Source organism: Benincasa hispida, chromosome 6 (assembly GCF_027475165.1).
Source record: "Benincasa hispida cultivar pf3 chromosome 6, pf3_genome.v1.1, whole genome shotgun sequence".
Classification (NCBI taxonomy): Eukaryota; Viridiplantae; Streptophyta; class Magnoliopsida; order Cucurbitales; family Cucurbitaceae; genus Benincasa; species Benincasa hispida.
The window spans coordinates 20,639,971-20,653,821 of record NC_143483.1 but is presented as its reverse complement, the minus strand read 5'-3'; the positions used below and the strand labels follow the sequence as shown (position 1 = coordinate 20,653,821).

The 13,851-nt window shown below is 30.8% G+C and overlaps 1 protein-coding gene across 10 annotated transcripts; it reads left to right on the top strand.

Annotated features, from left to right (window-relative positions):
- The first annotated feature begins 738 nt into the window (after positions 1-738).
- On the top strand, positions 739-9,117 carry LOC120069943 (beta-amyrin synthase-like). Of its 10 annotated transcripts, XR_016530245.1 has the most exons (16): positions 740-1,508; positions 1,590-1,787; positions 1,888-1,977; positions 2,102-2,290; positions 2,387-2,641; positions 2,747-2,935; positions 3,276-3,389; positions 3,623-3,745; positions 3,847-3,969; positions 4,063-4,161; positions 4,711-4,770; positions 4,887-4,933; positions 5,763-6,165; positions 6,257-6,340; positions 7,830-7,959; positions 8,996-9,117. XR_016530245.1 is itself a non-coding variant. In XM_090314914.1 (15 exons), the coding sequence occupies exons 1-15, from the start codon at positions 1,308-1,310 to the stop codon at positions 6,544-6,546; spliced, it is 2,286 nt and encodes a 761-aa protein (XP_090171040.1). In that variant the 5' UTR covers positions 739-1,307; the 3' UTR covers positions 6,547-6,659. The 10 variants fall into 10 exon arrangements, 9 of the variants coding, with proteins under 9 accessions (XP_090171040.1, XP_090171046.1, XP_090171047.1 ...); XM_090314914.1 differs by lacking the exons at positions 7,830-7,959; positions 8,996-9,117 and adding an exon at positions 6,436-6,659 and having other exon boundaries at positions 739-1,508; XM_090314920.1 differs by lacking the exon at positions 8,996-9,117 and having other exon boundaries at positions 5,763-6,103; positions 7,830-8,337.
- The last annotated feature ends 4,734 nt before the right edge of the window (positions 9,118-13,851 follow it).

Here is a 13,851-nt window from a genome sequence, read left to right as displayed (position 1 = left end):
GATCAACCTCAGCCTCCATCAATTCAACCTCCAAATTCAGCCTTTTTTTTTACCTAAAGGCGAAGATATATATTTATAAAATAAATCACAGCGTTGCAATGTTGCCCTATGTTTGGGCCAAAGAAGAAGCACATGCAGACGACATGGGAAACGTTACTCCAATCGGAGCATCTCAATGCTATTGGCAGCGTTGCAAGTGTTAGACCTAGGTAAGGGATGAGTGTTGCGACGCTGAAGCAGGGCCATTTTGGTCTTTTTGCTCTTTTAAAGTCCGAATGCTCAAATCAACTCTAATTTGCTTCAAATTAACTCCGTTCAACTCCAAATACTCGGTCCTACCTCTTGATTGTTCGGTAACTACAAAATAAGGCAATAAATACATAAAATCTATTAGCAAGCCTGAATTAAGTTGGAATAATAATTTTTTTTGTAAAGCTATCCGTAGTCAAAAGAATGAAATCGAAGGCAGTTGGCTTTAAAATTGATGGTAAAATAGAAAAGGAAGCATTAGTATGAATTGATTGTTGAAGCTTATTATAGTAAACCAACCACTACCATTATTTTTTATTCTTTACTTTTTTTGGCAATTTAATGCAATAAACTACAGTTGGGTTGATTTTCTTGCTCGTACGTTACATTATTTTCTCTCTACATTTAATTCTAATGCTCAATCCAAACGGTATACTTTACGCCTGAGTAACTAACTGATTAGAATGCTATTAATACTCATAGGGCATATATGAGTTAGATTGGATTAGGTAGAATCAATTTTTTAAGAGTTGTCTGTCATTGTAACACCCATACCTACTAATGCCATGTTTTCATCGCTCAACAATAACTTTCGCGGTTCACTTGTAGAGAGTTTTCTAGCATAATATGACTAACAATACAAAAAATTTAGGGCGTTCAATGGAAAGCTATTGATGAAGCAAGTGCCAATGTCAATATTATTGTTCCTCTCTTCCTCGTTATATCCTTCTACTTTTACCTATTTTCTTCTACTACCTATATGATATGATATATTTTATGTTATATATACTATATATATCATATGGCATAGTGCAAAGTCGACATTTTCGTGCCCCCTTTAGACCACTCTCTTAAAATAGTTGTGTGTAGTAAATCACTGAATTTGACAGTTTGTTTTTGGTCATATTTGATTTTTCTTAAAAATAAATAAATAAAAATTAGTCTTGTATTGCACAAGACATTTAAAAAGTGTTATAAGGTTTATATATATATATAGGGAAGGGTTTTGAGTGTAAAGGCAATTAAGTTTGTTTGGGAGACGAATTTATTAGTGAAAGATGTGGAGACTTAAGTTGGGAAAGGGAGAGAATGAGAATAATTTGTTCAGTACAAACAATTTCATTGGAAGGCAAACATGGGAATTTGATCCTGATGCAGGGACACCTCAAGAACGAGCTCAAGTTGAAGCTGCACGTCTAAATTTTTACCAAAATCGAAATAAAATCCAATGTAGTAGTGATTTGCTTTGGAGATTTCAGGTCATTTTCTTTTTTTGTTCTTCCATCATGATTGTCATAACAATATAATTGCATAATTTTGATTATCTTGGAAGGATGCAGTTTTTAGGAGAGAAAAATTTCAAACAAACAATTCCAAAAGTGGTAGTTGAAGAAGGAAATGGAGGAATCATGAAGAAGGAAACTGTAAAAATGGCATTGAAAAGAGCGGCAACTTTCTTTGTAGCCTTACAAAGCGACCATGGCCATTGGCCTGCGGAAAATGCTGGCCCTTTATTCTGTCTACCTCCTTTGGTAACTGTAATTCATTTAATTCATAGTCTTTAATGATTTGGAAATGTATATACTTTCTACATTTTAACATATATATATATTTTTTTTTTTTTTTTTTCGAGGAAAGGTATTTACACTGTACATCACAAGAGATCTTAATACTGTATTTTCAAAAGAGCATCAAAAGGAAATTCTCCACTATGTTTATTGTCATCAGGTGAAAACTAATTAGCTAATTAGTTTTAATTGATTTCAACTAATGAAATAAAAAGTTTTTGTTATTAAGTACGATCTTTTGGATTGGTAATTGACGTCTTTATCCGTTGAATGAATGGAAATAGAATGAAGATGGTGGATGGGGACTACACATTGTGGGAGAAAGTTGCATGCTTTGCACTGTCCTAAACTACATTGCATTGCGTTTGCTTGGGGAAGGAGTAGACAAGGATGGTTGTGCTAAAGCAAGGAAGTGGATTCTTGACCATGGAGGTGCTCTTTACATACCTTCTTGGGGAAAGATTTGGCTTGCAGTGAGTAGTATAGTATTTAATTTCTACCTACGTAAATATTATTATTTTTTTCTTGTGATTTGTATTAAATGGAGTAATTTTAATATGATTATATAGATTTTGGGGGTGTATGAATGGGAGGGAACAAACCCAATGCCACCAGAAGTTTGGATGTTTGGATCAGAAAAAGTGGCTATGAATCCAGGAGCACTTTTGTGCTATAGTCGATTGACATATCTTCCAATGTCATACTTATATGGGAAGCGCTTTGTGGGGCCTCTCACTCCTCTCATTTTACAACTACGACAAGAAATCTATATTCAACTTTACGCCAACATCAAATGGTGTCCATCAAGACATTACTGTGCAAAGGTAATTATTTAATACTATAGTTATGCAGAGGAATAATTTTCAATAATATTTTATTCGATATGGAATTCTAATCATACAATAAATTGTTTGCCCTTAATACTATAGGAGGATAAATGCTTTGAGCGTCCACTGATTCAAAAGTTAGCTTGGGATGTTCTTCAATATCTGGGAGAACCAATTCTCAACAGTAGAGTATTTAAAAGAGTTCGAAATCGTGCCATCCAAATAAACAAGCGCCACATTGATTATGAAGATCATTGCAGTCGTTATATCACAATTGGATGTGTGGAAAAGGTTTTGTTCCTAACTAACGTGGTTGTCGATTACTGCAATTAATATAAGAGTTAATAATACTTTGTTTTATAACCTAAGGTTTATTCGTTTTGTTATCCACCTTTTAGGGATATTTTCAAATTCTAAGTGATATGTTATAGAAACCAAAAAGTAGGTTTTCAAAAACTATATAATTTTTTATTTTATTTTAGAGTTTGGTTAAAAATTCGAAATCATGGTAAGAAATTGAGAGAGAAAAATATAATTTTCAAAAACAAAACAAAATATAACAAATGGTTATTGGAGGAATGTAAATAAGTATTAATTATATTGACATAGTAACGGGCTAATAAACATGCAGTCATTATGCATGATTGCTTGCTGGACAGACGACCCTAATGGTGAAGCTTACAAGAAACATCTTGCTAGAGTCAAAGATTACTTATGGGTTAGTGAAGATGGAATGAAGATGCAAGTTAGTATATTATTCCTTAATTATTATTTTTGTTCTTGTATTTATGGTTTTCGCTGATTTTGATACCTATCCTTTAAAATATTATTTTGGTTCCTACACTTTCAACTTTAGTTCGTCATGATCTTTCAAATGATTACAAAATAGTATCGAAATCTATTTTTTTTATTCAACAATATCATAGTTAAACATATATATTTCTCATATATATATCATTCTCATTTGACGGTGAGAAGGGCATTAATGGAAGCCAATCTTGGGATGTTGCTTTTTCCATTCAAGCAATTCTTGCCACTAATCTTCATGATGAATTCTCAGACACATTAAAAAGAGGGCATGACTTCATTAAAAAATCACAGGTACATATGTTACTAATAATAATGAGTTTGATTAATTTAGAGAAATATCTGTAAATTTTATTTGCCTTCCTTTCACTTTCCTTTTGATATAATATAAAAAGATCAAAGAGAATCCTGACGGGAATTTCAAAAGAATGTATCGTCACATATCAAAAGGAGGATGGACATTCACTGATCAAGACAATGGATGGCAAGTTTCTGATTGTACAACAGAAAATTTGATGGTAATTATTAATAATGTTCACTAATTTTGTTAACATGTATAAATTTAAAATTTTTTAATGATTTATTAATCTATAATATACATAATGTTTCAGTGTTGTTTGATATTATCAACAATATCTCCAAACATTGTGGGGGATCCTATGGAACCAGAATGTTTTTTTGATGCTGTCAACTTAGTACTTTCCTTACAGGTATTAATTGTAAATCAAAATATTTTGAATTATAGTTTTTTAAAATGGAGATGTTTAGATTGAAAAAAAGAAAACAAAATTATTTGAGTGATGGGGCTTTTTATTGAAGAGCGAAAAAATAAAATATGGACACTAATACTCAATCTTCTATTGATTTCTTTTTCAACATTATTTTGACAAAAATTACAATACCACTATATATATAGTCTCACAAAGTGTCTCACTAAATTTCTTCAATAAATCACTAATAAAAGCAAATGAAAGGGATTACAATAATTAAGATAGAATTTCAAAAATTTGATCTTCCAAACTCTATAGGTCACACATTTAATTTGGACATCGTTTGATCTTCTAAATGCCTACTAAAAACCGTCCAAAAACCTGACAATTTGAGTTTAATGCTCAACATAGATTAAGTTTGTTTATATAATTGATGGTCTCTACCATTAAACAATGTCATATTATTATTATTTTCTTTTATCATGATATGATTTCATCTAATGCAGTTAAACAACATAAACTATTGAATTTTTGTTCTTAATTAAATAGGCAAAAAATGGTGGAATGGCAGTTTGGGAGCCAACTGGTACTTTACCTGCATGGTTAGAGGTACACATATAATTTATGAGATATATATAAAATTTCTCACACCAAAAGAAAAATAATAATAATAATAATAAAAGGATTTTTAATTAATTCTCTTTTTTTTTAATACTACATTTCAGCAACTAAATCCAGTGGAATTCATGGAATACACAGTACTGGAGCGTGAGTATGTAAAATAATTCATATGGTTATTATTTGAAAAAAAAAAATATTACAGGTCTGTTTAGATTGCCAGCAAAAATAATTTTTTCTAAAACTGTATTTACTTTTGAACATTTTTTTTATAAACATTGTTGGAATCAAAATATTCATAAGTTACGTTAAAAGTGTTTTTATATATACAAGTTTATTTTTTCGTTTGTTCTACAGACAAAAGTTATTATAAATATCAAATTACTATAAAAGACATGAACTTTAAATTTATATTTAAAAGACCATTGTTAGTGATTAGTAGAGTCGTTGTCATTAGTGGTTCTCGACGATGATGTGATAGGTGGACGATGAATCACCATCGACAGTAAGGCAGTGATGGTCATTGACGATTGTTGCTAGTAGGAGATGGCGCTGGTTGTTGACAACGACGATCTTAGTTGGTGGTTGCAAACCTAAGGGTACTGAGGAGACTATAGTCATGAAGGGTTTCCGACATTAAGTGGCTATCGAAGTCATAGAGAAGTAAAATGTGAGGACATTTTGGTATCATTTTTATATATCATGAAGCTTTGAAGTAATGCTTAATTAAACACTCATTTAAAAAATATATATATATTAGGATTCAAGTGATTCACTCAAAACATGGTTTATTGATCGATCAAACTCATTTGATAAGAAGTTACGTCATTTTAAGTGGTTATCAAACCGTAAAAATTCTATAAAAATGGCTTTTTGTTTTTTTCAAAATTAAACTGAAAAGGCAATCTAAACAAACCGGTAGAATGCAATTTTATCTCTTGTAAATTAAACTGTTGTTTAATAAATGAAATTACAAAAATTAGATGTGTAGAATGCACATCTTCAGCAATACAAGCTCTACTGCTATTTAAGAAGCTATTTCCAAGCCACAGGAAGAAAGAGATTGATAATTTTATAGAAAAAGCGACAAATTACATCAAAAAAATGCAGAAAGAAGATGGATCATGGTATGGAAATTGGGGAATATGTCACATTTATGGTACATATTTTGCCATAAAAGGATTAGCAGCAGCAGGAAACACTTATGAAAATTGCTTGGCAATGACAAAAGCTGTGGATTTTCTACTTAAAATTCAATGTGAAGATGGTGGATGGGGAGAGAGCCACATTTCCACTTTAAAAAATAAATATATTCCTCTTCCAGGCAATACTTCCAATCTAGTTCAAACTTCTTTTGCTTTAATGGGTTTAATCCATGCCCAACAGGTTTGTTTTTACTTTCTTTATTTTTCTTCAAACCATACCGTATAATCAAATATACATATAAAAGTAAGTATGAGATTAATAATGGTTGCAGGCAAGGAGGGATCCAACTCCTCTCCATCGTGCTGCTAAGCTGCTAATTAACTCTCAATTGGAAGATGGTGATTACCCTCAACAGGTGGGTTCATTATTAATTAGCATTCCATTTTAATTTTAATAGCTAATTGTTTGTTATTAATTAATTCTCATGTATTGAGGTTGTTTATATTGCAGGAAATAATAGGAGTTTTCATGAACACTTGCATGCTAAATTATGCACTATACAGAAATGTATTTCCCATATGGGCACTTGCAGAGTATTATAATTTTGTTTCCTTGCCTTAAACCGCTACATTCTAGATTTGTGGTAAAAATATTTATGTGTTGGATAATTGTATTGTGTGTCACCACAATAAATTATTTACAAATATGATCATTTTAAAAATTTTATTGTTCTACTATCATTTTAAATACATTTTTTTTATAGCATAGGAAGGCAATGCATAAATTTACCTTCTTTTTCTAATCTTAGCTTTTCATATGAGGTACTTAGGAGACTTTACCCTATAATGACGAAGAATGTTAGTTCTCAAGGCAACGCGAGCCCTCGTTATAAGTGGAACAATCCAAGAAGAGGAGCCCCCGATATCTAACCTAAATATTGGCTAATGGCTCCCAACATTGAAAAATTGGCAACTTTTTCTGAAATCAATAATACATTTGTTCTTATTTGACGTACAAAAATTTATAAATGTCTATAATGGATTCTCCATCCAAGCCAGATTGAAAAAACTTCTGAATCTTACAAACCAAATAAATAAGAATTTTCACTATAGTTAGTCAAACACCAAAGAAAGGATTTAGTAGGTGGTAAAATGTAAATTAAGTTTTGTAAACTTAATTAATGAACATTTAAGATATGACGTCTAAGGCCAACCATGAAAAAGGGAGGGAAAATTTTGGGCTAAAAACCTATTGAAAGTGGCGATGCAGCGCCCTAAGGGTGTTTTGACCTGAGGCTTTATTTTAAATGATGTTTTTTATTCTATTATTCTATTGTGTTGTTTTGAGCATGGATTGATCTTTAGTTAGTTGTTGATGTTTGGAATTTTTTAATAAATATACAATAGCATTCTAATCTATAGAGGGTTTTAGTTGGACATGGTCGGTTTGGTTTGTTGGATTTTATGCTTTAAGGGATGGTTTGTGATGTTGTAAATGATTTATTAATAAAATAATTTGTTATTTGATTTTTTTTATAATTGCATAACTAAAATCCAAGGTTAATAGATAGATTAATGTTATTTGCTAAATTAATAGATTAATCATTTCGCAGTCTGGTCATGTACAAATTCTTTGTATATGATACCTCCACTCACATGTCTCCATGAACGATTAAGATAAACTCGTTTATAATAAGGCATCCAACCTTATCCATATACTACAAATCATTTAGGTTATTACTTAAACATGATCTATCTACATGTCAGCTACATATATGTTTAAGTTACATAAAATAACTTTGGATCTTAAACATGGTCATATAGTGACGTACATTTCACTAAAATGACTGTAGGTGACATAATCTGAATCTTAAGTGACTTGTGAACTTCTTTCTATGAAGGCAGTCCTTTGATTTATATGAGTGAAAGTGACCAGATCACCGACTCAATAAGCCTACCATCTTCGAGATTCATCTGATTTGGGAGTTGACAACACAGCTACACAAGACGGAATTCATTCATTCCCTAGTATCTGGTAAGTAGATAAATTGCTCTCTTGAGGGCTGATTCTGGGGCTTGAACAATGTGGCGCCACACCCTCTCTTAGCCCGAGAGGAGTATTGCCATTGTTGGACTATGGCTTATTCTTCATTAGAGGGATTAGGGACGCCACACTCTCTCTTGGCCCAAGAGAAGTAGTTTGATGTAACTATATGGGTAAAACGGTAATTTTGGTCCAGCTATACTTACGAGTAATTTGTGAAGGGTCATCGTGTTGTTGACTAGATATATTAAATGGGCATGGAAATATATCTGTAGTGCAAAGATTCAACTGTCGATCTTTAGTAGAGTGACCCACAATTAATGGATGTTAAATAATTTGATTAAAGAATTTTAATTAATTATTCAAGTACCATTGAAGTTTCAATATACAGGTTCATAAAGTCCCCTCTGTAGCTCAACTAGGATTATTGAGAATTAATTTTGGATTAATTTGAATTATTTAAATTAATTGAGGGAATTTATTATATGCGATATAATTACTTTAACATAATTATATATGATATAATTAATATAATGTATTTGATACATTATAATATAAAGTTTAATTGAGAGGAAATAAATATATGAATATGATTTAAATATTGATTATATGAATGAGATTCATATAATTAAATTTATTATAAATGTGATTTATATTAAATACGTACGTATAAGAAAAATAGAATTGTGGGTTATATTGTATTTGATACAATAAAAACTATATGTTATGTGATATAGCATATAGTTTTTTATATATATAATAATAAATTAGTTATTAAATTAAATTTATTAATTTAATGTAAAATTTCAAAATTAAAGGGGCCTCCCATCAATTTTATCTCATTAGACGGGGAATATGGGTTGTTTTGTTTTGTTTTGATTTTTTTTTTTTTCTTTTTTGGGTGATGTTCAACTTTTTCCCAGAAGGTCTTAGTTTATTCTCTAGAAAAAACATATAGAACACTCCCTACAACAAATCTCTTCTCTCTCTCTTCTCTCTCTTCTCTTTCCCTCTTCCAAAATTACAGGGCCCACACACTTCTAAGAAATTATCATCCCAAAAGAGAATACTCACTAGTGGTGTTGGCCATTTTGGATCGTGACTGATCGAGGAGGAATTTTGTGAAGAAATTGGTTTCTTCAAGGGTACTTATTTCTCCCAACCATTTCTCTATTTTTTTCGTAAAGTTGCATGCCGTAAATTCTTCATTGATGCATAATTGTATGTTCTTTAATTTCATTTTTCTATGAAAATAAATATTGGATCGTTCCCCACTTCTGCTACAGTACTTCACAATTCTTCAATTAGTATCAAAACGTAGTTTTGGTCCCAATTTTTGTTTTTTTAATTTCCCAGAATGCATCTATAGACCTATAATGGGTTGCATTTTATAAATTGATTCATGTGATGAATGAAAACTTTTTTGGTTTGTAATTATTTGATTTTTTCGAGATTGGATTATAGCTTTATTTTACAAATTTTGGTTTGTAAGAGCCTTTGTTTGTGGGCATTAATTGCAATAGAGTCTGTATTTTTAAATTCTTGAATCATTTATGATCATTTTTTTTTTGTAATAGCTAGTTGTTTTTCAATTAATTAAATTAACATAAGTGTTATTTTAATTTAATTAATTCTTTAGGAGTCAATCTAGGTCTAATAATTGTTTTAAATTATGCATATGATGTATGATATCTTTTATATATTTATATATCATAATGTATGTCATATAGTAAAATCCCACAATAGGTTATGCATTATTCATGCATCATTGACATTATAAATGTTATAATATATAGTTGCATGATTTAATTTTATAGCATGCTCATGCATCACATAATATAAATGTTATCATCTATGTTTGCATGCATTAATAACATAGTCATACATCATTTATATTATAAGTGTTATAATGTGTAGATGAATATATGGATGGATGTATGTTATTAATTATTTCACTACTTTATTATATAAGGGTTATGTACGTTAAGTAATAAAATGGAATTGCATGAAGCATGTCACTACATTAGATTATTTTATATTTGCTATAATTTACCTAATTATGCTTTAATATGAAATAATTGGTTTTAATTTATTTCATTTCTTTTATAAAATTTATAATTAAATAAAATTAGAAACTAAAATAAATAATTCAAAATTGCATGCAAAACTTAGGTTAAAATCATTTTTTAAAATAGTTTTAAAATATGATTCACATAGACCTAAGATAACATTTCTAATGAGATTATAAATAAGTTTAATAGGATTAAATTGATTTAATTAAAAGATTAAATTTGTAGCAAATGTATCTATAAGGGACCTTTTGTCTAAAGCTAGTTCTGTTTAGGTTGGGGTATTTAAGTTGGCAGAAACGAAACACCCCTACCTAATTTGGATGAAGTTTGATCCAAAAGGTACTTTTGAACCCTAGAAAGGAATTTTGTACTTGTATGGACAAACTTTAGCACAAAACGTGAAGACAGACTTCGAAAAGGACGAACTTTAGGTTTCTACTTTTGGAAATGCACTCCAATTCCAAATTTGGACGAAGTTTGGTTCAAAGGTTACTTCTGAACCTTGGAAAGGAGTTTTATACCTTTGTGGACGAACTTTCACACAAAGCTCAAGAAAGACCTCAAAAAGGAAGAACTTTGGGTTTCTACTTTTCGAAATGTGCTCCAAGTCCAAATTTGGATAAAGTTTGGTTCAAAAGGTACTTATGTACCCTAGAAAGGAGTTTTTTTTTTATCTTTTTGGATTAACTTTTACAAAAAAGATTAAAACAGAGTCCGAAAAGGATGAACGCTGGGTTTATACTTATTGAAATGTGCTTCAAGTCCAAATTTGGATGAAGTTTGGTTCAAAGAGTTCTCATGAACCCTGAACAAGAGTTATGTACCTTTGGGCATAAACTTTGGCACAAAACGTCAATAAAGAGCCCGGAAAGGATGAACTTTAGGTTTCTACTTACCAAAATGTGCACAAGTTCAAAGTTCGATGAAATTTTGTTCAAAAGGTACCTATGAACCATTGAAAGGAGTTTTGTACCTCTGTGGACAAACTTTGGCCTAAAGGTCAAGATAGAGTCCAAAAAGGACGAACTCTAGGTTTCTACTTGTCGAAATGTGTTTCAAGTCAAAATTTAGACGATGTTTTGTCCAAAAGGTACATTTGAACCGTGCAAATGAGTTTTGTAACTGCGTGGACGAACTTTGACACAAAAGGTCAAGGAAAAGTTAGAAAAGGATAAACTATGGGTTTCTACTTGGGAATGTACTCCAAGTTCAAATTTGGATGAAATTTATTCAAAAGATACTTCTGAGCCCTAGAAAGGAATTTTGAATCTTTGTGGATGAACTTTGGTACAAAAGGTCAAGTATGAATTCAAAAAGGATGAACTTTGGGTTTCTATTTGTTAAAATGTATTTTGTGGGTTGAGGAGTTGGGAACACAATTACACAAGAAGGAATTCACTCCTTCCCCAACGTCGGGGTAAATATATAAATTGCTCCCTTAAGGACTGAATATAGGGCTTGAACAATGAAGTGCCACACCCTCTCCTTGCCCGAGAGGAGTTTGGTCATAATTGGACTACAATTTATTGTTCATTAGAGGGATCAGTGGTACTTAAGAAGTTAGATGTAATTATAGGGGCAAAACGATAATTTTGGCCCAATTGTATTTACTAGGAATTTTTGAAGAGTCATTGTACTATTGACTGGTTATATCCGCTGGACAAAGAAATATATCTATAGTGCGTAGAGTACAGTTGTCGATCTTTAGTGGAGTATCCGACAGTTAAAAAATGGTGAATAATTTAATTAAATGAGTTTAGTTAATTATTCATGTATCATTGGAGCTTCAAGCTATAAGTCCATAAGATCCCCATTGTAGCTCAACGAGAGTTAATGAGAATCAATTTTTTTATTAAGTTCAAATTTATTGAGAGAATTAATTACATGTGATATAATTATTCTATTTTAATTATATATTACATAATTATTATAATGTATTTGATACGCTATAAAGTTTATTTGAGTGAAAATAAATATTTGAATATGATTCAAATATTAATTATATGAATTAGATTTATATAATTAAAATTTATATAAAGGGATTTATATTAAATTTCTTTGTTAACAAAATTAAACTATAGGTTATATTATATCGGATACAATTTTAAACTATCGGTTATATCTTATATTTGATAAATATATAGTTTAATATATATTTACATGATAAAGTGGTTGATATATAAAAATATATTAAAGTTTTTATTAAAATTTATTTTATTTTTTAATTTTAATTTTTTAAAATAATTTGAGGAAGGGAGTTATAACTTCCTCTCCATTTTTCTCTCTACAATGTGATAGTGAGAAGAGTAAAACAGTTTTCTTCATCTTCTTCCTCTGTGTGCCTTTTACGAAAAGGTCCGGTAATTTTTCCAATCCTTCGCGATCACTAAATTCTCCTCTCCTTTCTTCTCTCAAATTCCCTAATTCAAAATAGCTAGAGCCCGCAAAACGCCTAGATTCTCAACCGGAGAATATAGAGGTTTACATCGTGGTGGTGTTCATATCGGTTCGAGAGATTTCATATGAAAATTGGTCTTCAAAGGTTTTCTAAACCCATTTCTTTCTTCTGTAATTTCTCCAAGGATGTTGTATTTTAATCAAATGCATAATTTTTTTTTGTTTTTTTTGCTGTAAAGTTCATATTTTGTAAGTTTGGGTTTTTGGGACCAATCCTATTTTTCGCTCAAGAACCTTCAATGTTTCCTTCAATTGGTATCAGAGTCAGGTTTTTTGGCCTAAATTTTTCCAAAGTTTCAAAATATTTTTAAAATTTCTAGTGGGATTTAAGCATTCTATAACTTTCATTTGATGAATCTTTGTGAATGTGTTTGTTTTTGCAATTATGGATGGTTTTTCGAGATTGGACATTTAGATTTTTGCTTCTTTTTTTTTTTATAAAATTGTTTTGTAAGGGCCCATATTTTGGGGCAAAAAATTGCTATCTAGTTTGTGTATTTAAGTTTTCAGTCACTCGTACTATTCTCGGTCAATTTTAGTTAATGAGGCAAAAATCGGAAGCGTTTTGAAGGAGTTCGAAACTGTACAGTGGGCGACTGTACAACGTCACGACATTGTGCCCTAGCATTGCGATGCTGCAATGCGGCAGATGAAAGTCATCTCCATAACATCGCAACGTTATGGCACGACGTCTCAACGGTCCAAGTCAAAGAAGATGCATGATCCAGCTCCAGTTCACGCGCAGTTCGTGGTTTGCTGGTCCGATTCGGTTCGTGGGTTCTCCAATTCGAGTTTTGTGGATTCTTCTGGAATGACTCATGGCTAGTTCGAGCAGTTCGTGGTTTGTTTGAGTGGTTAAAGGCCCAATTCACCTGTTTTGAATCGATTGACTATTAATTTGTAATAGTTAGTTTTTTTTTAGGTGTCCAATCCTAGTCCATTAATTGTCTTTAAATTATGTATATGATGTATAATTTAATTTTTATTATTATATGTTATATTGTATGTCATATTGTATAAAATCCCACCATAGATTATGCATTTAATTTCATGTATCATTTATATTATAAATGTTATGATATATATATTTAGTTGCATGATTTATTTTTATAGCATGCTCATACATCATATAGTATAGATGTTATAATATATAGCATGCTCATACATCATATAGTATAGATGTTATAGTATAGATGTTAACCAAATCACCGACTCATTAAGCCTACTATCTTGGGGATTTGTGTGATTGAGGAGCTGGGAACACAGCTACACAAGACGGAATTCATTCCTTTTCTAACGTTTGGATAAGTAGATAAATTGATCCCTTTAGAACTGATTCCTAGGCTTAAACAAT